Source organism: Equus przewalskii, chromosome 10, assembly GCF_037783145.1.
Source record: "Equus przewalskii isolate Varuska chromosome 10, EquPr2, whole genome shotgun sequence".
NCBI lineage: Eukaryota > Metazoa > Chordata > Mammalia > Perissodactyla > Equidae > Equus > Equus przewalskii.
The window spans coordinates 48,096,200-48,121,452 of NC_091840.1; the positions used below are offsets into that span (position 1 = coordinate 48,096,200).

The following is a 25,253-nucleotide window of genomic DNA, read 5'->3' on the forward strand; positions in this document are numbered from 1 at the left end:
GTGGCTCTATGGCTATTTCAGTATATTTTTAACTTGTCTTTTTATGAGATTGACTAACTTTTCATATGTTTAAGGGCCATGTTTATATCTTTTTTTATAAATTGTCTGTTTATGTGTTTTTCCCATTTTCTCTAGAGTTTCAATCTTTTTATCACCTCAGTTTTTGTGATTTCTTTATGTATTAGGAGCCCTTTGTACTTACATTTTTCTTCCAGTTTTTCAGTTCTTACTTGACTTTGTTTATGGTGCTTTTTAACCATAAAAAACAGGGAGAGGGGCCAGCCAGTGGTGTAGTGGTTAAGTTCGTGTGCTCTGCTTCGGCGTCGCAGGGTTCACAGGTTCGGATCCTGGGCGTGGACCTAGCACTGCTCGTCAAGCCATGCCGTAGCAGCATCCCACATAAAATAGAGGAAGATAGGGATAGATGGTAGCTCAGTGACAATCTTTCTCACACACACACACACACAAAACCAAAAAACAAACAAAAAAACAGAAGTTGTTTTTAAAATTTTTATTTTAATGTAGTAAAATTTATCATTCCTTTTTCTTTTATTGCGTATGGATTTTGAGTCATAGTTAAAAAGCCTTTCTCTACACTCAGGTTAAAGAGGAATTCACCTATATATTTTTTCTAGTACTTATATCAAATCTGCCAGGTATCTTAGGTTATTTTCACTTTTCAAGGAAAGACCTTTCTCCAAGTAAGGCTGTAAGTTTCAAGTACTGTTCATTAATCTGTGTACCCTTCAGATCGTAATCATTTTTTTCTCTCTCAGAACCTCTACTGAGGTTTTTAAGTAACTTTTTTCCCCCAAAAATACTTTCCTTAAGTTTTATCACAGTAGGTTATTTTTAAGTGACTCTTCACGTACCTGGTTACATAATCAGACTTTGTTGTGAGACTGAGGAGGCATCTCCAAGAACAAGACGTCCCAGCACAGGCTCCGTTGAGTTTGTGGCACCGATTCTCCTAGGGCTGTTTGCCTGTCGTTGTCAGGTCCAAAGCCGCAGAGTCGTTTCCTCCCTTTGACCTAGTAACCCCAGAACAGATAATTTAGCCTAAGGAAATAATTTAAAAGAGACAAAACTAAAGGCATGGAGATATTAACTGAAGTAATATTTCTACTAGTGGAAAACTGGAACTATCTAAATGTTTAATAATAATGTTTCTAGTTAGGTTAAGCGTGAAAAGGCCATTCATTGGCTTCTGGAAAATGTAATCATGAAAACCTTGGGAATATGGAAACATGCCTATGTTTAAGTGAAAAACAAAACAAAACTTGTGTCTGTTATGATTATAAATGACAAAAATTTAAGCCTGCATAAGAAAGTGTAAATGGACTGTTTAAAGCAAGATGCACTTAGGTGCAGGATAAAAGATGTGGTCCAAGCAGCAGATGAGAAATCTCCGGGAGTCTTGAAGAAGTGTTGTCCATAGGTTAGGTCCTGTGGCGCATCTGTGGAGCAGTTCTAGGAATGCTCCTAATGAATTGTATTGGTCACTTGCTGCAACCTGACATTTTGAAACAGGACAGAGTCCACAACTGGGCAGTGGAGGAACTTACTGATTCTACTTGAAGCTTTCTAGGTTGACTTTTAGAGGAGGGTCCCAGTATGCTATTATATTACTAAACAGAAGGATAATACTCTGGGACTGGGTGATTGTAAGATAGAACCAGGGGTACTGATGAATTCAAGGGTGTATGAGAGTCACCGATTCTATCAGTAAACAGAAAGTCACCTCTTAGCACTAATAATTGTGTGGGCGAAATTTTAGAAACTTGATTACAGACATATACCAACTATGCAATATGTTATTTTTCTAATGTGTGCTTGCTTTTATTTGTTTTTTAAAGAACCAGCTGCAGTTTAATAGGAATGTTCCTACACATCCAAGCAACTTGGCAGTCCGATATTCTTGCCCACATGCAATTAGAATTGAAAAACTGAAGCACACATACAATGAGTCATACCGTTGTAAAGATTTGGATTTTAGAAACGGTCCTGACCTAAGCAGTTCTGTTTCATTTTCTGTCATATCAGAAGAGAGACTTAGCTATGCTGTCCACCTAGCCAAAAGAGATGTGAAACGAAGACAGTTTGAAGAACATATAAAAGAACATCATCTCAGAAGTCATCCCCAGATCGCTCAGAAATGTGGTCACCCTAAGCATAAAATATGTGACCATAGGATGGAGAGGAAGGAATCAAAGAGTCAGGAAGTCTGTCGTTGCAGCCACCAGCCGTCCAAGGTAGAAATTTCCAGCTCAGGTGCCAAGGTATACCTGTACACATCTCATCCAGGACAGTCAGATCTGACCATGCCAAATTCACCACCTGCCCATGATCCAGGACTTCAGCCACATGCCAGGACAGGTGACCACAAGAGCCTATGTGAACACAAAAGCCTGTTAGAAGTTCAGCGACTCCGGAAAGAATTGAGCAATTGTATCCATAAAATTGAAGAAACAACTAAAAAAGGTGAGGAAAATTGGATTCTTCACTTTGAAGAGATGCCATGAGAGTGAGATAATTCAAATACATTCCTTTGGGACCCTACCACCCATCACATTCCATTGCCTCCTTCTGTCACTGGAGTGAATACTCGTGACGAGCAAGTGGACCTTGAGTTTGACGGATGTCTTTTTTCCTGAAGAGTTTGCCCTGCTCTAGCTCCTCTTTCCAGCAGAGGTACATGAAATAGCTCCTTTTTTGTAGGCTGCACTTGGTAAGTTGAGTGACTGAGGGCCCAGTCTAGGAGTTGGGGCACCTGCTGTCTGAACCGTAGGTCTTCTGGCCCTTGACTGCACGTTATCCTGTCATGTTTTGCTTCTTTATCCAGAAGCCCTTCTGGCAAAATTATTTTTAATTTGTTCAAAGAGGAGCATCTTATATGTATATTGTACAGAAAACCACTTCTGACTTAGTGTTTAGATGAGTACACAGCAGTGACAAGGAAAGTTGTGGTATATGTGTAAAATATCTGACCACAGGGTAGAAAGGAAGCTGTATGATCATCGTGTACTGTGCTCTACAATTCTTCAGTGTTCTCTGTGCCCTTGTGCTTCCCCGAGGAGTGGAAGATTGATTCCACATGGAGAATTTGGGGTGACCACGGCTAACAAGTAGGGGAATTGAGCCAAGTGTTCACACTGCAAGGAATAGAGAGCATCAAAAGAACTTCTATGCTAGGATAGTCCGTAGTCTATAATGATTTTTTGCATTTTAAAATTAATTAATATATGCATATGTACATATATGCATGTTATGTAAGGAATGTAAAGTGCCTTACAAAAACACTTGTGATTAACAACATAGAACAAAAATATGTAAATGAGGATATTTTGGCATGGGAAAAAATAAGGAAAGGAAAAATAAGATAGATTACAAAGGAGTTACAGATTTATTTCTGAGCTTCCTCATAGCCAGCTAAAGAGGAAAACGTGATCAGTTGCAGAATTTACAGTCTAAAATAGGAGAAACAGTTAATCCATATGTCAAGGCTGGAAAGAAATTTCTCCCGGGGGTCTTCCTAAAGAGTATGTTGTGTAATATGAGCAATTCAAAAACATTCCTACGTCAGAACAGCAGCAGTGTCATGGCTCGTCCCAGTCCTCAGTGTCGGTCTGTGGCATGACCCCCACGCATACTGTGGTAGAAGCCACGCTACAGGGGAACACAGCCCCGAGGCCCACTGCTCAGCAATGTGGCCCAGGGCAGGGGGCCCTTTGAGCAGAGCTCCTCAAACTCTCTGTGGGGAAGGACTGCATCGAGTGAGGTTTTTTAGTTAAAATTTTCAATCTGTCAAAATCAATACTTTGTAAACTATAATAAAAAGGTCACGACCATGGCAAATTGCTATAAAAACCTTAAATGCATACTTTCAATTTCTGTACTTACCTTGTCATGCACTGGTAATAGTTGTGATGGCCTCTGTCTGCAGGGGCACATACATATGGTGACAGATGAAAATTAGACTGTTGGTGGTGAGCACGATGCAGTCTATACAGAAACTGATAAATGATAACGTACACCTGTAATTTCATAGTGTTATAAACTGTTAGGACTACAATAAAATCATTATTAAAACATACACTTTTACTAATAAAATATTGCTTTTATCTGACTTGTATATTGGAGTTTTGCATAAGAATTTGTTTTGTGTAAACATGTTTGAAAACCACTGACTAGAAGGAATGGGTAGACTGCATATCCCTCAGGCAATCTTCCGGAAACAATTTCTTTAAACCAGTCTTTTGAGAATGTGGAGTACCAGTGTGTACGAGAGTGTGCTTCCTGACAAACGTATGAAGACTTCAGACGTTCAAATAATTTTGGCACTTGCTATCTTAATATGTTGGAGAAAGGGTTTCTCTTTTGGATTCAAGATAAGAAAGTAAAAGAAATCTTGCTAAACATAAAATTAGGCTAATAAAAGGTTTTTAAGAAAATAGCTTTACAGATTTTGGCTCAATATAAAGAACTTAACAATAGTAAAAGATGGTTGACAGTGGAGTAGATTGTCCAGTGGGATTTGGTTCAGGGAATTCCTGCGTGGAGGGAGCTTGGAGTTAGTGTCTTCGTGTCTCTTGCATCCCTGAGTCTGTACACAGGCCCACACAATCCTGGTTTCTTGGCTGATGAAAAATGAAATCTTTTGCTACGACAGCCTGGTTTTTTTCCTTACTAAAACTACAGATCTTCAACTTTGTTTATCTCTTTGAATAATTGAAATTTTTGTAAGTTTTTATATAAAGTTTATAATCCACTTCTGGGGAAAAACATATTTTCAGATCGGATGGAAGGAACTTTAGATCCAGATGAAGAACGGCGAATCCGAGTCAGGAGGCAGGAGCAAGCTGTTTGTTTTGCCCGGATGCTCTACGTCCTCCAGCAGCAGGTATGGGAAGCCTAGGGAGGAGTGGGACATTCAGCCTTGGGTATTGCCTTCTCCGAGAATTTCAGTTTTCCTTCTGACTCAGGAATATTAGCACCAAAGTGTCCTACCTGAATTCTAATGCTTTTGTGAGGCTAAATTTCCTGAACGCATGGACAAATAATTCTTTTTCTTTTTGTCCTCTGCCTTTATGTTTGTGTTTTATGTATATATGGCCAAGCTCCTTAAATAGTGATTTTTGACTTTTTGTGGTCATAGATTCTTGAGAATCTACTAAAAGCCGTGGGTCCTTTTCCCAGAAAAGATGCTTATATAGCACATCTTTTTCAGGTGAAGTCAGATGGATGTTTCCCTGACACCCTTGGTCCCCAGTTGTGCACCTGAGTCTCAGAGGAGAGGGAGGGACCTTGTTAGTTTCTCTTCTGCCTCATGTTTATAATGTACAAGAAGCTTAGTACATAGTAAATAAGTTGTTTTTATTAAATGGTAAAGAATGAAGACTGTGTTAAGTGTCTTTCAGGACACATTTAGTGGCTGATAAATAGGCATTTACATTCTTTACGTTGTGGATAGATTTTTAAAAATGTTTTAACTTTAATGCCTTACTCATTATGCCTTTAGCTCATTTCTGTTCACTTACTGCTTGAACCGAAAACTGGACTTTTGCATTTAAAAGATAGTGCCTGAGTTCGATTTTGTTCTACATTTTTGGGGGGTTTAGTTTACACTGCTGCCGTAGAGATTGTTCTAAAACACAAATCTTACCCTGTCAGACGTCTGCTTAAAAGACTTAATGGCTCTCTGTGACTTAAAGGATAAAAGCTAAGTTCTTTAGCATGGCGCTGAAGACTTCATGATCTGGCCCTCCTACCTTTCCAGAGTCACCTCCACCTTCGCTCCTTCATGTTAAATTCCTATTACATTGGGGACCAAGGGATGGAAGGTGAGCACTGTGCTCTATTCACCATCTTGAACTGGAAACCAGTATCTATTTTTTGTGTGCATGAATGAAGAGCCTTGTCTCATTTTCAAGTGACTTGAATTAATAATGGTTATATTTGGACAAGACAAGATGTATCCTTTTCTACAAAAAAGATCGGTGGAAAGGTACGAAGTTTTCATTTTTCCCCCTTTACAAAACAGGTTAAAGAAATCCAGGAAGAATTGGATAAATTGAGTCCACATAAAATTAAACACACTAAGAAGGTATGATGCAATTCAATTATGATTAATACTTATTATTTATAAGTTACATTTCCACTGTTTTGTTAGTATCGTGTGTGGGTTCTCTGCACTAATATTATTTTCAGTGCTTGTAGAAACCTGTTAGTGAGGGAGCGAGCACCTTAAATATTTTGAATTTGGGGTCACCTTCTAAGGAACAGGTTCTGAGAATAGATTTTTGTTGTTGTTGCTGCTGGTGTGCGAAAGTGAGTGGAAGAAGAAAAAGACTTTGTCATTAGAAAACCTTTAAACTTTACAATTCCCTTTACTCTGAAAAAGTTTTCACGATAGAAGTAGTTCTTAGATAGAAAGAAGATAGACTAAATATTCTTAAGGATTGGGTTAATGTTAAGAAGTTCTAAATATTGAAATAACTTCTCACATCTGATTTATTGCCAGTCGTGGGCAGTGTCCCGGCTGGCAGCTGCCCATCGAGGAGCCATTCGGGCCTTACAGATGTTTGTCACTCAGTTCACCGACCGAGGGGAGCACCCAGTCCCTGCTCGGTGTAGGGAACTGGGCAGTCTCATTCGCCAGCTTTCACTCTGCTCTGCCAAGATGGATGCTGATTCTTTTGTCCCTGATGTGGTTATAGATATCCTGCGACAAATTGAGGTATGAAACTGACTCCAATTTTTGTTGAAAGTGCGCTGTTTCTAAGCAGGAAGGTAATGTTTACCATTGCCTGTTTCATTGGAATTCATGGAGAATACAAGACAAAGCTGCTACCTAGTAAATTAAAGCTTCGCAGAGGGCAGAAGCAGCACTTCATTTTTATTTTATTGTTTTTACAGTCTAATCTATAATATTGTATTTCACTTCTTTGAGAATTGGTGACGTGGGTCTAGAACATGTGACAGCTCTTCACCAGGTCTGTTGATTGAATAGGATGCTCCATTCCCTGACATGCCGTTTAATGAAGAATTTATTAGCATAGAAAAGGAAAGCAGTAGAGCACTCTTAGATTAGTGCTTAGATTAGAATGTTTGTGTAATCTGGATAGATTTTTGAAAATAAGCACTTAAAGACACGGAAACAGAGCCTCAAGTCTTGTGACGTGGCTAGAGACTTCTGGAAGTCACAACTGGCACGTACTAGTCAGGAATGGATAGTGTTCTTAGTTCTCATTGGTGACAAAGACAACAAGAACAATGTGCCCTTAAATCTTTATGGTTCTCTGAAGTTTGCAGAGTGCTGCCACATAATTCTCCATTTCATCCTTACTGCAGCGCTGTGGTTTGTAGTAGGTTTTATTACTGCTATTTTACAGATTTAAAAAAAAAAGCGAACATCAGAGAGATGACACGGTTACTTCTCTTGAGAGCTGAGAATCAGATTCCTCTCTCTGACTCCCGTGCCAGTGTTATTTCCTCTACACCACACGTTTTCATCCCAGATAAAAAGACAGCTTCTGTGTTAGTGTGACATAGTAAGCTGTTCGCTGTGGAGGAAAGGTGGTGTAGTGGGGAGAATTCTGGACTAACATGCCAGTTCTACCATGAACTAGCCCTGTGTGGTCCTAGGGCCCCTTCTGCCTTTACAGTTCCGTTATCCAGCAGATAGGTTTGTGATTTGTATTGGTTGCATTTGTGTATATATAACTCACTATCAGGAATGTTATTGTCAAATGCAGACCTTTAGACGGCATATCAAGTTGTGATATTTTTAAACTTACCATAGGAAACATTTACTGGCTGAAGTGATTTCATTTGGAGAACATATCTTCATAATCCTAGAAAGGATCTCAAGAGATTCTCTAGTCCCTTTCCCAAATTTTGAGCAAAAGTACCCTAACATAATGTTTCTTAAACATAATGTCTGTCTCCTCTACTTTTGAAAATATTCAGTAGTGCAAGAAATTTATTCTTTATTGTTGCTGTATTAAACCATTCCACGGCTTATTATTTTGTTATTGCCTTACTGTCATCTGAACTAAATCTCCCTGGCTATGTTCAGTTGTCCTTAATTTGTACTGACCAGCTGGAGACTAAGGTCCTCAGAGCCCAGTAATGAATGAGTGGGTACTTATTAGAGGGTGTCCCTCTTTCATGAAGGGGGAACACAGATCTCCTGCCATTGAGTGACCAAAGCTGCTGGACCTGCTAAGTTTTATTCAGTTTATGAAAATTAATGTTACATGGAGTCTCTTTGCCCACTTAAAATACTACTTGAGTTTATGACGTTTTCTTTGAGGATTAAAATACTTTGAAAGCATATAGGATTATATTCTGAAGACTAGTTAATTTCTGAAATGGTGATCCTTAATTTTAGAATTTAGATGCCTTTAAAAGCAGTCATATTCTTTATCTCTTTGCTATTGGTTTTAGTGAGCTAAACATGTAAAAGAACGTGCAGAATTTCTTTTATTAATTGTATGTCCTAAATAGTGAAGTTTTTAAATTAAGTTGAACAACTTTTTGTTAGCCATTAGAGATGGCCATTTAATAACACGTTTCTCTGGAGTCCTCATTTTCAGTTTTGTGATTAAAGGTCAGACTTTTGTGAGAGAAAGAGAATAATTGACTGTTTCATGGCAGGCTTTGGAATCCCTCCTAGAAAAGAAACTGTCACCAAAAAAGGCGAAGAAATGTTTCACTGAAATTGGGAGCAGATTTCCTGTTGGTAGCCAGAGGACCTTGGAGAGATGGCCAAGTACATCACCAAAGAGCGAGAGGAGACCCTTTGTCGCAAAGGAGATAATTCCACAGGAAACAAGACAACCTTCATTGGCAAAGAAGCTTCTTGCTGGTATGTGCCGTCAAGTGTTTATTGCAAATATTTTATTCTTTGAGATTTTCTGGACTATAACAGTTGCTGCCCTGAGGGGAAAGCGAGGATTTAAAACCTCGTCCACAATAGGCGCATTTGACCTAGGACAAGTGCACAGCAACCACGGTGCTTCCTTAGACTGGAGGCTGGAGTACTCTTCCACAGGGGAGGGTGGACAAAGTACATCATAACATTTGGGCTACCCAAAGTAAATTCCTACAGAGCTGGAAGTTAGAGCCCTACTTTTTTTTTTCAAGTTTATTTACATTTCAGTGATAGATATGTACACATACACACAAATTTGATACGTATGCATTTTTTTACATAGGTGATAAATTCTTGTCTTTCCAAGAAGTAGAATTGCTAGATTATGTGGTGTGCACATTTAAACAGACACTGCCAACTTGCCTTTGAAAATGGGCATATAATTATGTTTAGACTAGCAGTGACCGTCAGTGATCATCAGTGTGTATTTCCCTATGTCCGTGCCAAGTACTTGGTGTAAGGAAATGTTTTAAAATTTCCTAGTCTCTGGGTGGAAAATGGTGTCTTACTGTTTTATATTGCATTTCCCTGATTCCTAATGAGGAAGATTATTGTTTCTTTCACGTATGCCTTAGCCCTGTGTGTTTCCCCTTCTGTGATTGGTCTGTTCACATCCCTTGTCATCGCCCCACTGGGTTCTATGTGTTTAGCTTATGGATGTATAGAAATTCTTTATATGTTCTGGATCTTGATCCTTTTTTGGTTTACATATATTGCAAATATTTTCTTAGTCATTTTTGCGATTTGTTTATGATATCTTTTCTGGTACGGAAAATTTTAATTTTGTAGGCAAAATCATCATTCTTACTTAGATAATCTAATATTTCATGAGGCCATTCTTCCCTCTCTGTTCTTTTTCAAAATTTTTCTGATGGTGATTGCTTATCTTCAGAGGAATTTAGAATGAGCTTGTCAAGTTCTGTGAAGAGTGCTGTTGGGATTTTGGTTGGTATTACATTGAGTTCATAGGTTAGGGTAGAAATGACATCTTTATGATATGAAGTCATCCCATTGATTTATTCTTGCCCTTTTTCCATCCCTTCAGTTGAATTTTGTACTTTCTGCATATAAGAATTCCTGACAGAGGAATACAAAGGAATTCCTAAATTCCTTTGTTATGTTTATTTCTAGTTTTCCTGTTTTATAGTTTTTATTGCTGTTGTGAATGGGATCTTTTTCATTAACATTTTGAAGGTGGTTATTGCTACCTCTAGGAGGGCTGTTGGATTTGTACATTGCTCTTACATCGGGCACCTTGCTGAAATCTTTTATTATGATACTTTATTTCATTGGTTCTAAGGTATATATTTGAACATTTCTGAAATTTGGATGCATTCTTAAATTGATGATCTTGAATTGAATTGAGTTGATTCTTAAATTAATTGGCAATATTTAATAATTTCCTATTGGTGCATAAGATAATGATGTGTCTTGATGTTTTAGGTTTGATGAAATATGAGATTTTGTTGGTTAATTCTTTTTTATTTTCCCAGATAGATGAGATCACCTACAAATAAGTAAAGTTTTGCCTCTCTCTGCAATTTTTATACCTTTTCTTTTTCCTCTTTCTGCTTTATTGAATGGATTTTAATTCAGAATAATATTGAATAATAGCTGTAATGGTGGACACTTTCCTACAGATTTAATGGTAATGCTTCTTTATATATGACACTTACTCTTGATTTTTTGGCAGATCTGCATATAAGGTTAAGGAAATTTTCTTCTGTTCCTGTTTTGCTAAGAGATTTTCTTTTCCTATTCTTTTTTCTTTTTCTTAGTTAAACTGATAGGATATACGTTGATGGTGGTTTAACATATTTTAATATTTTAATACTGAATTTTTAAATATGCCATTCATATCAGAGTATGGACAAATTCAGTAAATAGTTTTCCTTTTTTAATTGAAGTGGAATATGTGGATAGAAAAGTGCACAAATATAAATTTACAGCTCAGTTAATTATCAGAAAACAAACATTTGTATAATCACTATCCAAGTCAAGAGAGAAAACATTAACAAGCACTGAGAAACCCCCCTGCACCCCCCCTCCCAGTCTCTATCCCCTGCCTCCTCCCCCAAGTTACTTGGATTTTTACTGCCATGCTTTGGTTTTGCCTGATTTGGAACTTGATGAAATTAGAGTTACACACTAAGTATTTTCTTTGGATTGGCTTCTTTAACTTGACACTTTGTGCCATTCATCTGTTGTTTGTGTAGCTGTGATTTGTTTGCGTTCATTACTGTCTTCTATTGTGTGAATATATCACAATTTGTTTCTCTGTTTTGTTTTAATCACTGGGTTGTTTCCAGTTTGGGGCAATTATTAAGAATACTACTGTGATTGGTCTTATATCCATCTCTTGGTACACCTGTGTGCCTGTGTGTCTGTTGGGTATATTCTCACGAGTGGAATTGTCAGGTCATAGGGTATGTGTTTGTTCAACTGTAACAGATGAAAATTCTTTTTCAAAGTGGTTTTATTATTTTATATTCCAACCAAAAGTATATGAGAACAGCCACTACACATCCTTGTCAGCACTTGTTATCATTAGTTTTTTACATTTTAGCTGCCTGGTTGGTGTGTAAGGCTGTCATTGTGATTTTAATTTATGTTTGCTGAATGAGTAATGATGTGAGTACTTTTTCATATATTTTTGGGCCATTTACTTGTCTTTTGTGAAGGTGAAGTCTCTTGCCTGCTCCTCCTCCTCTCTCTCTCATTTTTTCTTTTTCTCTTCCTTCCTTTCTCTCACTCCTTTCTTTTTTATTGATTTGTAGTTCTTTGTAAGAGTATTCTGCATATGAACCCGTTCTCAGTTATTTGTGTTATAAATGTCTTCTTAGAAATAAGATGTGGCTTGCTTTTAAATGCTACAGTGGTGTCTTTTGATGAACAGAATTCTTAATTTCACTGTAGTCCAATGTAGCAATCTTTTCCTCTGTAGTTTTTGTTTGTTTGTTTTTGTATCCTGTTTAAGCAGCTTTCCCTGTGCTAAAGTTAAGAAGACGTTTTCCTATATTATTTCCCAGAAAAGTTTCATTTTCTTACAGGTGGATATCCGTTTGAGCTAGCATTATTTGTTGAAAAGAGTACTCTTCCCCAGAGTGGCGTACAGTGCCACTTTTGTTATAAATTGTGTCCGCATATGTGTGGGTCAATTTCTGGGCCCTCTGTTCTTTTCTATTGATCTAATTGGTGGCTCTTATGCTAGTGTATGCTATCTTAATTATTCTAAGTCTTGATGTCCAGGAGGACAGCTTTTGCCACCTTTTCTTGCAGAATGTCTTGGCGAATCCTGGCCCTTGGTATTTCCATAGACATTTTAGAATCAGAATTTGTCAATTTCCATCAGCCCACCCCCCCCCACCCCCGAAAACAGCAGCGACAACAAAAAACAATCTATTGGAATTTTGATGAGCAATTGGCATCTTTACAATATTGAATTTCCCAATCCACAAACAGAAAAACACAAAAATCCACTCCATTTATTTAGGTTGTCTTTAAATACTCTGAGTAATTTATTGTGTGTGTGTGTGTGTGTGTGTGTGTGTTCTGTATGTATGTGTATGGTTTTGTTCCTCTTTCATTAGGTTTATATTTATTCCTTGGTATTGCTATTTTATATGCTCTTGTAAATGATGTCTTTTAAAAAAATTTAATTTCTAATGTATATTGCTGATACTTAGACATAGAGTTGATTTTATGTATTGATCTTGTATCTAGCAACTTGCTAAGCTAATTTATTTGTAATAATTTATCTGTAGCTTGTTTGTGTTTTGCTATGTATATAATCATATCATCTATGAATAACCATTGGTTTATTTCCTCCTGTCCAATCTTTATTCCTTTTATTTCTTTTTCTTCTGTAGTTTTCTGGTTTTATTTACTTGATCTGTAGATGACTGATATAAAGGTATGTTAAAATCTCTTGTGATACTTGAGACTATTAATTTCTCATTTTGTTTCTATTCATTTTTATTTTGTATATTTTGAAGTTGTGCTGTTAGATGCATGGGAGTTCCTGTTAAATCTTTTCGATGGATTTTATATGTTATTATTATTAAGTATCTCTCTGTCTTTTTTAACGTCACTCACTTTACATTCTGTTTTATCTGATACTAATATTGTTTTATCTGCCTAACTTATTTGGCATTTACCTAGAATAACATTTTCCATCCTTCTGTGTTCAATCTTTCTTTGCTGTTTTTTTTTTGAGGACACCAGCCCTGAGCTAACTACAGCCAATCCTCCTCTTTTTGCTGAGGAAGACTGGCCCTGAGCTAACATCCATGCCCATCTTCCTCTACTTTATACCTGGGATGCCTACCACAGCATGGCCTTTGCCAAGCTGTGCCATGTCCACACCTAGGATCCGAACGGGTGAGCCCTGGGCCACCAAGAAGTGGAATGTACGCACTTAACTGCTGTGCCACCGGGCCAGCCCCTTTCTTTGCTGTTTTAAGAGTACTCTTTGTAAATAGTTTACTGTTGGTGTTTTTAACCCTGTTGTAGATTTCTACATTTAACCTGCTTACGTTTACTGAGATTAATGACACGTTTGATCTTCTTTCCACTTTACTTTATGGTTTTCATTTGCCAGGGTTTTTTTCCTTTGTTGTAATTTACTCCAGTAATCAAGTTTTTCTTGTTTCATTTTGTTTCCTCTACTGATTTGAAAGTTGCGTATCAGTCTGGTTTTTATTTGATTTATTTCTCAGTCTGCCACTAATTCTGTGGAACCTTCATAGCTTACTGTACCACCTCTAACGTGAATGTAACAAAACCTAATTTATGCACTTACTGTTCGATAGTTATTCACTATAATGTGATATTCTCTTCCCTTTGCTGGTAGCAGGTAGAACTAATATAGTCTCTTCCTTTTAACCAGAGTCTGCTTTTGCCAGCCTTTCCCTTCAGGACAAGTATCGTGTCTACTTGCAGTCACGTCTTCTGTGACTAGCCCCGTGTCTGGCCCATAGGCACTTAGGTGAGAGACTCTGTGCGGAAGTGTAATTGAATAAGAAAAGGCTTCTGAGCAGCAATCACAGAACTTGAGTTCTGGCTGTTGGGGGCTCACTTATGAAACTCTGGAGGAAGTGTGGAGAACTTTCCAGGCCTCTACACAGAGATGTGTTTCCTAAATGAGTTAGAAAATTAGGACAAGCTTCAGAGAGAGAATTTGGAAAACCTGCTGATCTAAAGCTCACCATATGAACAAATTTGGGAAAGCAGGCAGACAGACCACCAGCAGGAAAACGTAGACTGAAAAGACCCCGCTTCTAGTCCCACTTCTGTCATTTTGTGACCTGGCTTGATGGCTTAATCTCTCTGAACCTTAATTTTTTCATCTGTGAAATTGGGATAATAGTCCTTATCCTATGTGACTGGCTTAGTTGTTGTAAATAGCAAATTAGATAATTACTAAGTGCTATAAAGATGTAAGATGTTTTTACTTCATCATAATAATCTCAAGTTATTAAGAAAAGATTCTATTATGTTATGCGTATTCTAACTGAAGGAAAAAATCTTTGGTAGCCATTTAAAAATGAGTTTTGTCAGGGCCGGCCCCGTGGCTGAGTGGTTAAGTTCGTGCACTCCAATGCAGCGGCCCAGGGTTTCTCTGGTTCAGATCCTGGGCGCGGATGTGGCACCGTTCATCAAGCCATGCTGAGGCGGCATCCCACTTGCCACAACTAGAAGGACCCACAACTAAAAATACACAACTGTGTACTGGGGGCTTTGGGGGGAAAAAGGAAAAATAAAATCTTTAAAAATGAGTTTTGTCAATTTTTAAAATAATAAAGCTGCGAGGTCATGAAGTAAGCAGGCTTCAGGTATCTGGAAAATGTGTTTATGCTGAACAGCTCCACAGTCCCCGACGGGCTCGGGCCCAGCCCTGGGTCGAGAGAAGACGTGGCTCTGCCGCTGCTGGCTCTACTTGTGACCTTGAGTAAAATGCTCAGCTGTCATTTCCTCATCTGAAAAGTGTAGTGATCACTGTCCACTCTGCGTGTCTGCTGAGGTTCAAATGTGAATGTGAATTATGTTATAAACTAAAAAAGTCTTGTGCAGATGTAAGAGATAATCATCATCTTTATTACACATTGGGGCGTGGTTATAGTTAGCCCCTTTGCAGATTTATTACATTTCCTCATGGGGAAGGATGTGGTAGCTCTCATTTTTATTTATTTGTGTTTTTCTTCTTCTCCTTATAGCTGGATTTCAGAAAGTTACGTTTTCTGTTTCTGTTTTAGATATCACTCTACCAAAGTCGTCCATTCTGCCTTCCTAAGGTCTTCTCGTCCCTACCTAACCCTCACCCCCAGAAAGCCGTAGGGAGCCCTTGGGGGTGGAACGCTCTCTGCCCTTTGCAGCGGGGATGCATATGTGAGCCTGAGTTGCTCTCGTGATTGATGTCATTGTTGGCTGGTGCAGTTCTTGAGTGGCTTCAGAAATGTTCTTGCAATGGTTGATTGCATTAGAACAACTTGTCAGATGGAAGGATGGTGTCCCTCCCCACTACCAGCAGTGTCCTCAAACTCAGCTGCCCCTGGAACTGGTGCTGCATTTGCATGTTGATCTCTGTAAATAAACCATAACTGAAAAGGCATCAGGACCTGGAGGTCAGAGTTGCTTTGCTGTGTGTAAACTTGGGGTTTAATAAGTAATTTATAGACCAAGGATTTAGTCTTAGCATTCTTTCCTTCTGGCTTATAGTTCCTTGCTATGTGACTTCCATGGCCTTGAAAAGTACCAGATTAAAGAAGGGATGTGGGGGAATCTGGCCCTTGACCTACTGCTGTTAAAGTAGTCCAAATGGAGTTCTCCTTTTATTGTGAAATATTTAAAACATACAGAAAAAGAATGAAAATAATTAACACCTATGTATCTACTACCCAGATTTAACAAATTTTTACATTTTTGCTTTACTTGCTTCAGAATTTACTTTTAGAAATAAAGTATGACAGGTATGGCTGAAGTCCCTTTTAAATTTCTCTCCCCATCTATCTCCTTCCCTCCCTCATCAGAGGTTACTCTTGATGTTATTATAATGTGGACCTCTTCTGTTTTTATACTGGTAGTGCTTAGGTATCTGTGTGTGAACAGTACATTGTTTCATATGCTATACATTTCATGTAAATGATTATCTTACGGCATGTGTCATTCTGCAGTCTGCATTTTCAGACCCCACTTATGTGTGTAAGACCTGTTCATATTGATCTGTGAGTTCTGATTCACTAATGTAACTGCTGTATAGGTTTCCCTTTTATGAATATACCATAGTTTATTTTCAGTTCTTATCGAGGGGCATTTGGGTTATTTCCAATTTTTTGCTCTTACGAACGAACCATGATGAAGCGGGTATCCGTGCTTGTGTCTTCCCATGGATGCATGCGAGCGTTCCTCTAGACTGAGAGTGTACCTAGGAATGAACCATGACAAAGTGGGTATCTGTGCTTGTGTCTTCCCATGGATGCATGCGAGCATTCCTCTAGGCTGAGAGTGTACCTAGGAGTGAACCATGATGAAGTGAGTATCCGTGCTGGTGTCTTCCCATGGATGCATGCGGGCATTCCTCTAGGCTGCGAGTGTACCTAGGAGTGAACCGTGATGAAGTGAGTATCTGTGCTCGTGTCTTCCCATGGATGCGTGCGGGCGTTCCTCTAGGCTGCGGTGTACCTAGGAGTGAAACCGCCGGGCTGCGCGGTGGGCGAGTCTGCAGCTTCACTGCAGCAGTCGAGCTGCCCCTGCAGGCAGCTGGGCCGGTTTATTGCTGCACCAGTGTCTGGCGAGAGCACATGCTTTCCACGTCCTTGTTTGTTTATGCTTGGTATGGTCACATTGAAATTCCCCCCAATCTGATGAATGTGAAATGGTACCTCATTGTTTTAATTTGGATCTTTCTGATTACTGTGATCATCTTTTCATGTTTTTATTGACAGATTTTCTCTCTAAATTAGCAGTTTCTATCCTTTGCCTATTTCTCTATTGGATTGTTTATTTTTCTTGAAGATTTGTAGACATTCTCTAGATATTCTGGATTTTAATCCTATGTTAATTATATGCATTACAGATATCTACTTCCTGACTCTGGCTTGTCTGTTGACTTTATGGTGTCTTTTTATCAAAAGGAAATTGTAGTTCACTGTAACTAAATTTAAATACATTGGTATTATGTTCGAGTTTAAGAAAGCTTTTTCTGCCTTGATGTCATAATCGTATTCTCTTATATTTTCTTCTAAAAGCTTTAAAGTTTTTCTTTCACATTTAGATCTTCATTCTATTTAGAATTTAAGTGTTGTTCAGTGTGAGGCAAGGATCCTGTTTTGTTTGTTACCTGTGGATGCTGACGGTCCCAGCATGATTTATTGAGCAGTCCAGTCATACTCACTGATTTGTCATGTCACCTGTGTCATCTCCATCCTGCCTCGTTGGTTTCTGCCTGTTCCTGCCTCACTCCCACACTGCCCTAATTATTACAGCTTTATCCTGAGACTGTATCTCTGGTAGAATAAGACTCCATGGCTGCCCCACTCCCCACTTCATGGTGTTCTTCACAATTATTTGGGCTATCTTAGGATTGTACTCTTCATAAGAATTTTAGGATCTGTCTGTTTAGATCCACAAAAAAAATCTGTTGGGATTTTAATTGAAATTGCATTTGAAATTATAGATTACTTTGGGGAGAATTGACATCTTTACAGTATTCTTTTTGTTCATTAAAGCAATTACTCAGATCTTCTTTCATGTCCTTTAAAAATACCTTTGAATTTTTTTGTAAAGTCGTTTTTTTTTTTTAAAGATTGGCTCCGGAGCTAACATCTTTTGCCAATCTTTTTTGTTTTCTTCTTCTCCCCAAAGCCCCTCATTACGTAGTTGTGTATTCTAGGTGTGGTCCTTCTAGTTGTGGCATGTGGGACACCACCTCAGCATGGCCTGATGAGCAGTGCCGTGTCCACGCCCAGGATCCAAACTGGCAAAACCCCGGGCCACTGAAGCAAGCGCGTGAACTTAACCACTTGGCCACAGGGCCAGCCCCTCTGTAAAAGTCTTGTGCATCTTTCATTAGATTTCTCCCAAGTGCCATATGGTTTTTGTTGCCAATGTTAATGGGATATTCTTTTCTCTTATATTTTCTGTGGTTAGTTATTTTGATATGTGGGAATGGTATTAATGATTTTTGTGTATTTTTCTTCTTTTATCTAGAAACCTTTCTGAAGTCGTTTCTTAGTTGTAATTGTCTGTAGATTCTCTTGGGTTTTCTATATAGAAAACATGATCTCACCTTCCAATAAAGATAGTTTTCTTTCCTTTCGTATTGCAGGTTGAATGTCATGTATGGAGTTCAGACTTTATTCTCTATCAAATTAGGAGCCATCCAAGGTTTTGAGAAGTGACATTTAAATATTTACAGTTTAGAAGAACAGTTTTGGTAGCCAGCTGAAGGTGCGATTGAAGACAAGGGCTCAGTTAGGAGATGCCGTTATCACAGTCAGAGGATGAGGCAAGCCTGACCTTGGGTAGTGGCAGAGGGGAAGGAAGGGCAGAGGTAAGTGCAGGCGATGTTTTAGCGTTAGGATCAAGGGGCCAGGCAAGTGAGTGAACGCGGCAGATGAGAGTCAGGGAGTCGGCTGTGACGTTCAGTGGAGTCAGGGCATGAGGAGCAACCGTGGTGACAAAACCCCCCCGTTTTAGCAGGGCTTGGATAGATGTTTAGAGCGTATCGTCTGTAGATCATCATTCTCATCCCTTGATTTGAATAGCGTTTCCCTCCATTTGTCCTTCTGTAATCTCCGTGTAGATAAGTATCAACCTGAAAGAGAGCTTCCGGTGACCCAGAGGTTGGAGAGCGAGCTTGACGTATTAGATGCGGATGTACTTCCGGAAGAAGCTCCATCTATTCTAAACCAGAATGCAGGCTTCAGAGAGGAGACGTTAGCCTTGGGAAGAAGAAGAGCAGCAAAAAGTAAGCCTGTGACTGAGGCTGTGCCTGGTAGGAGGAAAGAGGCTCTGGCGCCAGCAAGACTGCAGCAAGTATGAAGTTGCTTCTTTCTTTTGGCCCATTTGTACTAATCTGACTTAGTCCAGGGTCACACAGGCTGGTACGCAGTGGAGCCAGGATTTGAGTTCTCAGACATTTGAATGCCAGAGCCTGTGAGTTCATCTCTCTAAACTAAGCTGACTGAGCTTGGCTCCAGACTGTGTTTATTTTTTAACAAAAAATAACATTTTAATATTGTTACTAGGACGGCGTTGTTTCTTGTCCTCTTTTGGTAAGGTCCTAACCAATTTGCTACCAAGGTTCTACTCAGGCAGGCTATTTTAAAATTCAGGTATTTTTCTGCTTCTGATTTGAAAATGTGAAATTTGAGGGGATTAAGATTTGGTTCCTGCTAAATATTGATAAATAATAATCACTCAATATTAAAAGGCATCCTAGGGTGAATATTTTCTAATATGGCTTTGGGAGCTAGCTTGCTTGAAACTACATCCTTTTTCTTTTTTTGGTGAGGAAGATACACCCTGAGCTAACATCTGTTGGCAGTCTCCTTCTTTTTTTTCTTTTGTTTTTCTTGAGGAAGATTAGCCCTGAGCTAACATCTGTGCCAGTTTTCCTCTATTTTGTATGTGGGTTGCCTCCATAGCATGGCTGATGAGTGGGATAGGTCCGCGCCTGTGATCTAAACCAGCAAACCTGGGCCACTGAAGCAGAGCACGCAGAACTTTAACTGCTCAGCCACAGGGCTGGCCCCAAAACTACATTATCTTTTGAGCTTCTATTTAAAATTTAACTTAAGGCCCTACCAGTGGAGAACTGACCGGAAGACCACCTCCTAGTCTAAATACCTTTAATATAGTTACTGCCGATTGATGGTGCTGTCGAGAGGCTTCTGTAGCAAACCTGAATATGGTCAGGTGACCCCAGAAAAAGGATATTTAACAGTTATTACCAGTTGCTAATAGATCATGGATTAGGATCAAGTCTTTATTCCTTTCCAAACAAATTCTTATGCAGGGCTATTGGGAAGTCAGGATTGAGCCTGTGTGAATTCAGCTTGGCGCTCTTCTCCAGAGACAGCCTTATTCTCTACAGCATTTTAAAATAGCCTGGTGCACTCTATTCAGATGGCATATGCCTTTCGACCTTCATCATCAAAATCCTCCTATGTTAGCCAATTTAATCTTCTAGAAGCTTGTGAGGAAATTCTCTCCCATTTTACAGATGGGAAACCTAAGACTCTGAGGAGTCAAGTATTTTAACTAAGAATGTTTTACAGTTTCCCTCTGTTTTGTTTTTGGTTTAATTAGGAAAAAATATAAAAATAAGTATAATATTTTTTATATATAGTTTATATATATATATATATATATCAAAAAAGATGGCAAAGCCAGGAATTCCAGTTTTACACCACCTCCCCACTTCTCCTCGCCAGGGTTGCTTCAGTGTAGTTTACACCCTCCCCCAAATTTCTGCCACAGTGCTTTACATTTAGGTTTTTGCTGAGTGGGTGCATGAATAGTATAGAGACACTTGAAGCTTCAGTAAGCCAGAGGTTAAAACCAGTTTCTTTGATATCCATTTGGCTTTATAATTCATATTTATCTCTTAAAGGGGCTCCACAAAGCTGAAAAAAGTAGATCAACCCAAGCTCACAGCAAAAGCAGGTTGCAACGGACAACAGTCTCATCCAGATTAAAAATGAACCAACAACCCGTGAAAGACCATAGGGCTCCTTGGATACCTCCACACCCCACCTCCCCACCGGCATCTCCCAAATGGTATGTCAAAATTCAAGGAACCATTTGGGTATGTCATTTTATTTTTCCTCCGCACATCAAACGTGATCTATTGCTTTAGCACAAATAAAGCAGCAGCCTTAGTTCTCATTAAGAAGAAACTTATTTGGGTGAGTAATGCATGAGAGGTTTTTGTCTAGAAGTCCGTTGGTTCCTTTTTCTTACCTGACTATGCGTAGAGTAACCTACCATGGGCCACCCTAACACCCTGGGGACATGTGTCACTGTATGAGGGTCATGGGCTTCCCTTCACTTGTCTCTTCACCCAGTAGATCCCAGCTGCTTGCGGCCAGGAACTGCGCCTTTCTCACACTGGAATGTTCAGTGCCTAGCACAGGGCCTGGCGCTTAGTAAATCTTAGGCATTAGGTAAATCTTTGCTGAAGGGCTGAATATTTAAAAATATTTCTAATTCCAAGTCAAGATAATTAGGAATTATAACACCATACACATTTCATAGCCACTGTCCTGACTTGAGGGGACAGTTAGGATAGTGCTGACTGTGCTGCCTTGTCGCCCTCATTCATAGCACATGGAGAATGAGGAGCCGCGCTTCCACTGAGCAAAGAGAAGGTGTTGTCCTCCAGGGGCAGCAGGCCTGAGGTGGAGAGAGCCTCTGAGGAACTGGTTAAAGATGAAGGGGAGCTTGTTTACCATGGGACAAGTGCGTAGTTCTTGAAAGCACATCGGAAAGAACCAGGAGGGAGGGCAGTAAGAAGCAGGCAGCAGAAAGCGGTCCGGTGGGAGGAGATGAGTGAGAAGACAGTGACTCGAGGGGCCCGCCTTTTGGGAGGCTGGAGGGGACAGGTGAGAAGCAGAATGAATTCCCCTTAAGACTCTGAATGATTCCGAATGAATCGTTCTGCTTATCCATCAGCCTTCCCTTCAGAGTTGAATAAACAATAGAGAACTTAATGTCTTGTTTGTATAGCAGAGCTGGGACTAAAATCAGGTCTTATGTTTTCATAATGTGCTTTCTTGTTTTTATTTCTCTGCTCTAGATTCTGTATTTTTATGTATGTGTTAGTATAGAGATGTGACTTCAGTTGGTAAGTTCATGAAAACATAAATTGGTTGAAGTTTATGTTGCAAACCAAGCATACAGTGGACTGTCTTTTACAGTGTATGTGTGGTGGGTGGGGGAGGGGAGCAGATAAGGCTTCCAGGTTCATAGTCCCATATTAGGCCTTATGAAGGCACAGTGTTGATGGGGCCAGCCCTGTGGCATAGTGATTAAGTTCAGTGTGCTCTGCTTCAGCGGCCCAGTTTTCAGGTTCAGATCCCAAGTGCAGACCTATGCCACTTGTCAGCCATGCTGTGGCGGCGACCCACATGTAAAAGTTGAGGAAGAATGGCACACCTGCTAGCTCATGGCTAATCATCCTCAAGCAAAAAAAGAGGAGGATTAGCAACAGATGTTAGTTCAGGGTTAATCTTCCTCAGCAGGAAAAAGAAAAAGGTACAGTGTTGCTTTGTAGTCTGGAATGTAGTGACCCAAATCTATATTATGGCAGGGTTTTGTTGAAATTTGCCCCTTGTTCTGTAATTGACGATTCCTCTTTCCTTTAAAATACTGACTGCTTCTGTGAAGCAAAGGAGGACTGCTGTCCTTTGACGGTGAGCCTGAATCCTGGAGGATCTCATTCTTCTTCCATTCAGGGCCCGGGCTGTAGATCACCATTGGTTCAATGCTCATCTTCTCTGAGCTGGCACCTTTTGGTGAGTCATTGGATGTGGAGTGAATGATTACAAAGGTACACTTTTCCGTTTTTTGCAGTGCTGCTTGGCGAAAGGTGAAATCTAGCCCCAAAGATGCTGCAAAAGAACAGTCTCTCCAGCAGGAAGACACTCAAGAGGAACGTCAGTTGAGAGGTGCTGTGGAGCACGAAGCAGCTAGGTTTGTACTGGTGTTTTTCAAATCTTTGAAAATTAGAGAGTCCCTTTCATATAGATTCTAAAGTGAACTCCGTCTTCTCTTATGTATAAAGTTGGTTATTTGAAATGTAAATTACTAAACTTTTCTGTCAAACTATGCAGCTTAGATAGTGAACACCTCTTTTATTCCTCCTTATGTCATTCGTTCAGAAATTATATGTATCAGTTGTGTACGAATTGCTTGTTTTGTATATGGTACAGTTGTGAGCTCTATGGAGACTTTTTTTAAAAAGGACAAAGAAGTCAGAATCCCAGCCCCTGCTTATTTAACGTCAGTAGGGAGACATGTCATTAATTATAGTTTAAGATAGAACATGATGTGTACCCTGAGAACTTGAGGGTTTAAGCACTGAGTTTAGAAGGGGACAGGGTGCTTCTTGCAGCACAGATCTGGGCTTCGTGGACAGAGATGGGAAATAGGACTTGAAGAACAGGCTTTAAATAGGGGGTGATGGGGTGAGACCATCCCATGAGAAGAGAGCAGTGAAAACAGGTCACTTTGCATTCGTTTGACTGAAATTGTTCTTGCAGTTATGGGAAAGCACAGATGATCGTGGGCCATTAAGTAACTGGATAATATTCACATATCTGAAACTGAAAGAGTCAGAGCCCTTCCACATACGGTAACATTGTTCAGAGTTGGCTTTTCCCGTCTGTTTTTGACTTCACTGTGCCTTATGGCTCTCCTGGAAGTTCATTTCTTTGTCTAAACTTGAAGATACAGCAACAGCTCTATTTTATAGCTGAACAAGAAATCCTAAGTACAGTGATGGCTGGTTTTCTTGAGAATGTTCGTGGGCAGTTTTTGTTCTACACACTAACTAGGAGTGTGTTTGCACATAAATATGTCTCTTTACCTATACCCTTCCATGGGGAGCTTGCTGGGTACAGAGAGGTTGCCTTGTGCACTGAGTCTTTTATGGAGCCAGAATTGTCACTCTGCGGAATCCTGACTCCTGGTCTCTTTTCTGTGGTAATGACACCCTGCAGATCGAGGCACACTTGGTCTGACTCTTTTGTACTGTCTGCTAGACTCGCTTGGCTTGATGCTGAAACTTCCAAAAGATTGAAGGAACTAGAAGAATTAAAAGCCAAAGAAATGGACAAAATGCAAAAACAGAGGTAAGTATCTGTTTCTGAGGTAGAGAAAGATAGAGCAGGCCTATTCTATATCATCTAGCTGTTTTAACAACTTCGAGATTGTTTAGAGATGTAGTCACACTTCTGATGTTTATTGGCTGTCTGCCTGCTTAAAAGATCTGAGGTCACCCAAGAAGCTGACAGTGGAGCCGAGATCGGAGTCCTGGCTGCTTTGAGGAGTTGGGATGACAATTTTGTATTATTCTCCAGGCTTGATTGGCTTGATGCTGAAGCTTCCAGAAGAACAAAGGAATTGAATGAACTCAAAACTGAAGAAAGGGATAGACTTCAAAAATTGAGCTATGTGTTTGCTTCTGAGGAAGAGTAACGAATGCTTGCCTATTCTAATCGGTCTAGATAGTTTTACCAGCCAACCTGGACCATATTTAAGCCTAACCTCACTAAATGAATGGATTAGTGAATGAATGAATAAATGAATGAATGAATACCTGCATGCCTACCTGTATTCTATACGTTATTTTTCTAAGACATATTTCTTTCGTGTGGAGTTTGAACAATAACTGAAAAACATGTACAATTTTGGGGAAGTTCTGTCTTGAAAGATCAGAGTCTTATATGTGTGTGTTTGTGCTGCCCTCCAAGGTGCTTTTCTCATGGCCGGGTAGAGTGTTGATGTGCGTGTTCTGCTCGTGTGAGTGAATGTATAGATACTCCTGCTTCACGTGTCAGCTGGAATGCAGCCTAAGGTTTTATAATGAGGTTGCTTTCTCTGTTCGCCCTCGGGAGTGTTGTGACTGCCTCACTGTAGGTGTGAAGAAGTTTGTGAGAAGGTGTGCTTGGTGTTGCTGTTGCTACAGTTTAGCTCATTTTTCTGGCTCTGATAGTCATTCACCCCGAAGTCAAATGAACAGAATTCTCATTGACACAGCTATGCATTCTGTCACCAATCATGATAGAAAGTTCATTTCCTAGAGGACCGAGGGGTTTTTTGTCTATAATTAAGATTTCAGGTTATACAATCACAGAATATTAGGATTTGAAGGAACTTTCTCCCCAGCTGATGCTTTCAGCCCCTCTGGACTATCTCCACCAGGTAACCTGTCCAACATATTCATACCAGCGTCTGTGATGGGGTGGTCACTGCCATCTGAGGCGCTCCATTCCTCAGTTGTTTCTAGCTTTAGAAGGTGCGACCTTAGATTGTGCTGGAAGTGGATTCTGTGTGACTCCTACCCACTTGTCCTTTGGGCCAAATAGCAAAAGTTTAATCCTCTGTACCCCGTTTATCTCTTTGAATATTTTTTTTATTAAAAAAAAAATACGCATAGAAGAACATACTAAATGCACATGTATAGTCCAAAGTATTTTGAAACAAACAGCCATGCACCTCCCCAAACCAGGGAGGAGATCATCCCGTCTACTCTGAAAACGCCTTGTGTGCCCCTCCTCAGTTGCATCCCCTTCTTTTCCCCCAGAGCTAAGTC

The 25,253-nt window shown here is 39.7% G+C and overlaps 1 protein-coding gene across 20 annotated transcripts in view; it reads left to right on the plus strand.

Moving 5' to 3' along the window:
* Positions 1–25,253, plus strand: part of KIAA0753 (KIAA0753 ortholog) — a 57,889-nt gene that overhangs the window by 9,909 nt on the left and 22,727 nt on the right. For 4 of the 20 annotated variants that reach the window (XR_011523186.1, XM_070560971.1, XM_070560970.1 and 1 more), the window contains exons 2-10: positions 1,857–2,481; positions 4,794–4,900; positions 6,041–6,103; positions 6,521–6,736; positions 8,659–8,869; positions 18,738–18,970; positions 20,550–20,716; positions 22,511–22,630; positions 23,659–23,790. Coding sequence is in view for 18 of the 20 variants with exons in the window: in XM_070560971.1 (XP_070417072.1) it covers positions 1,857–2,481; positions 4,794–4,900; positions 6,041–6,103; positions 6,521–6,736; positions 8,659–8,869; positions 18,738–18,970; positions 20,550–20,716; positions 22,511–22,630; positions 23,659–23,790 (1,874 nt within the window). In the remaining 2 variants the exon portion in view is untranslated. Of the gene's footprint in view, positions 1–1,856; positions 2,482–4,793; positions 4,901–5,776; positions 6,005–6,040; positions 6,104–6,520; positions 6,737–8,658; positions 8,870–18,737; positions 18,971–20,549; positions 20,717–22,510; positions 22,631–23,658; positions 23,791–24,018; positions 24,115–25,253 lie in introns of all 20 variants that reach the window. The other 16 variants (XR_011523187.1, XM_070560972.1, XM_008519364.2 and 13 more) reach the window with 11 other exon arrangements.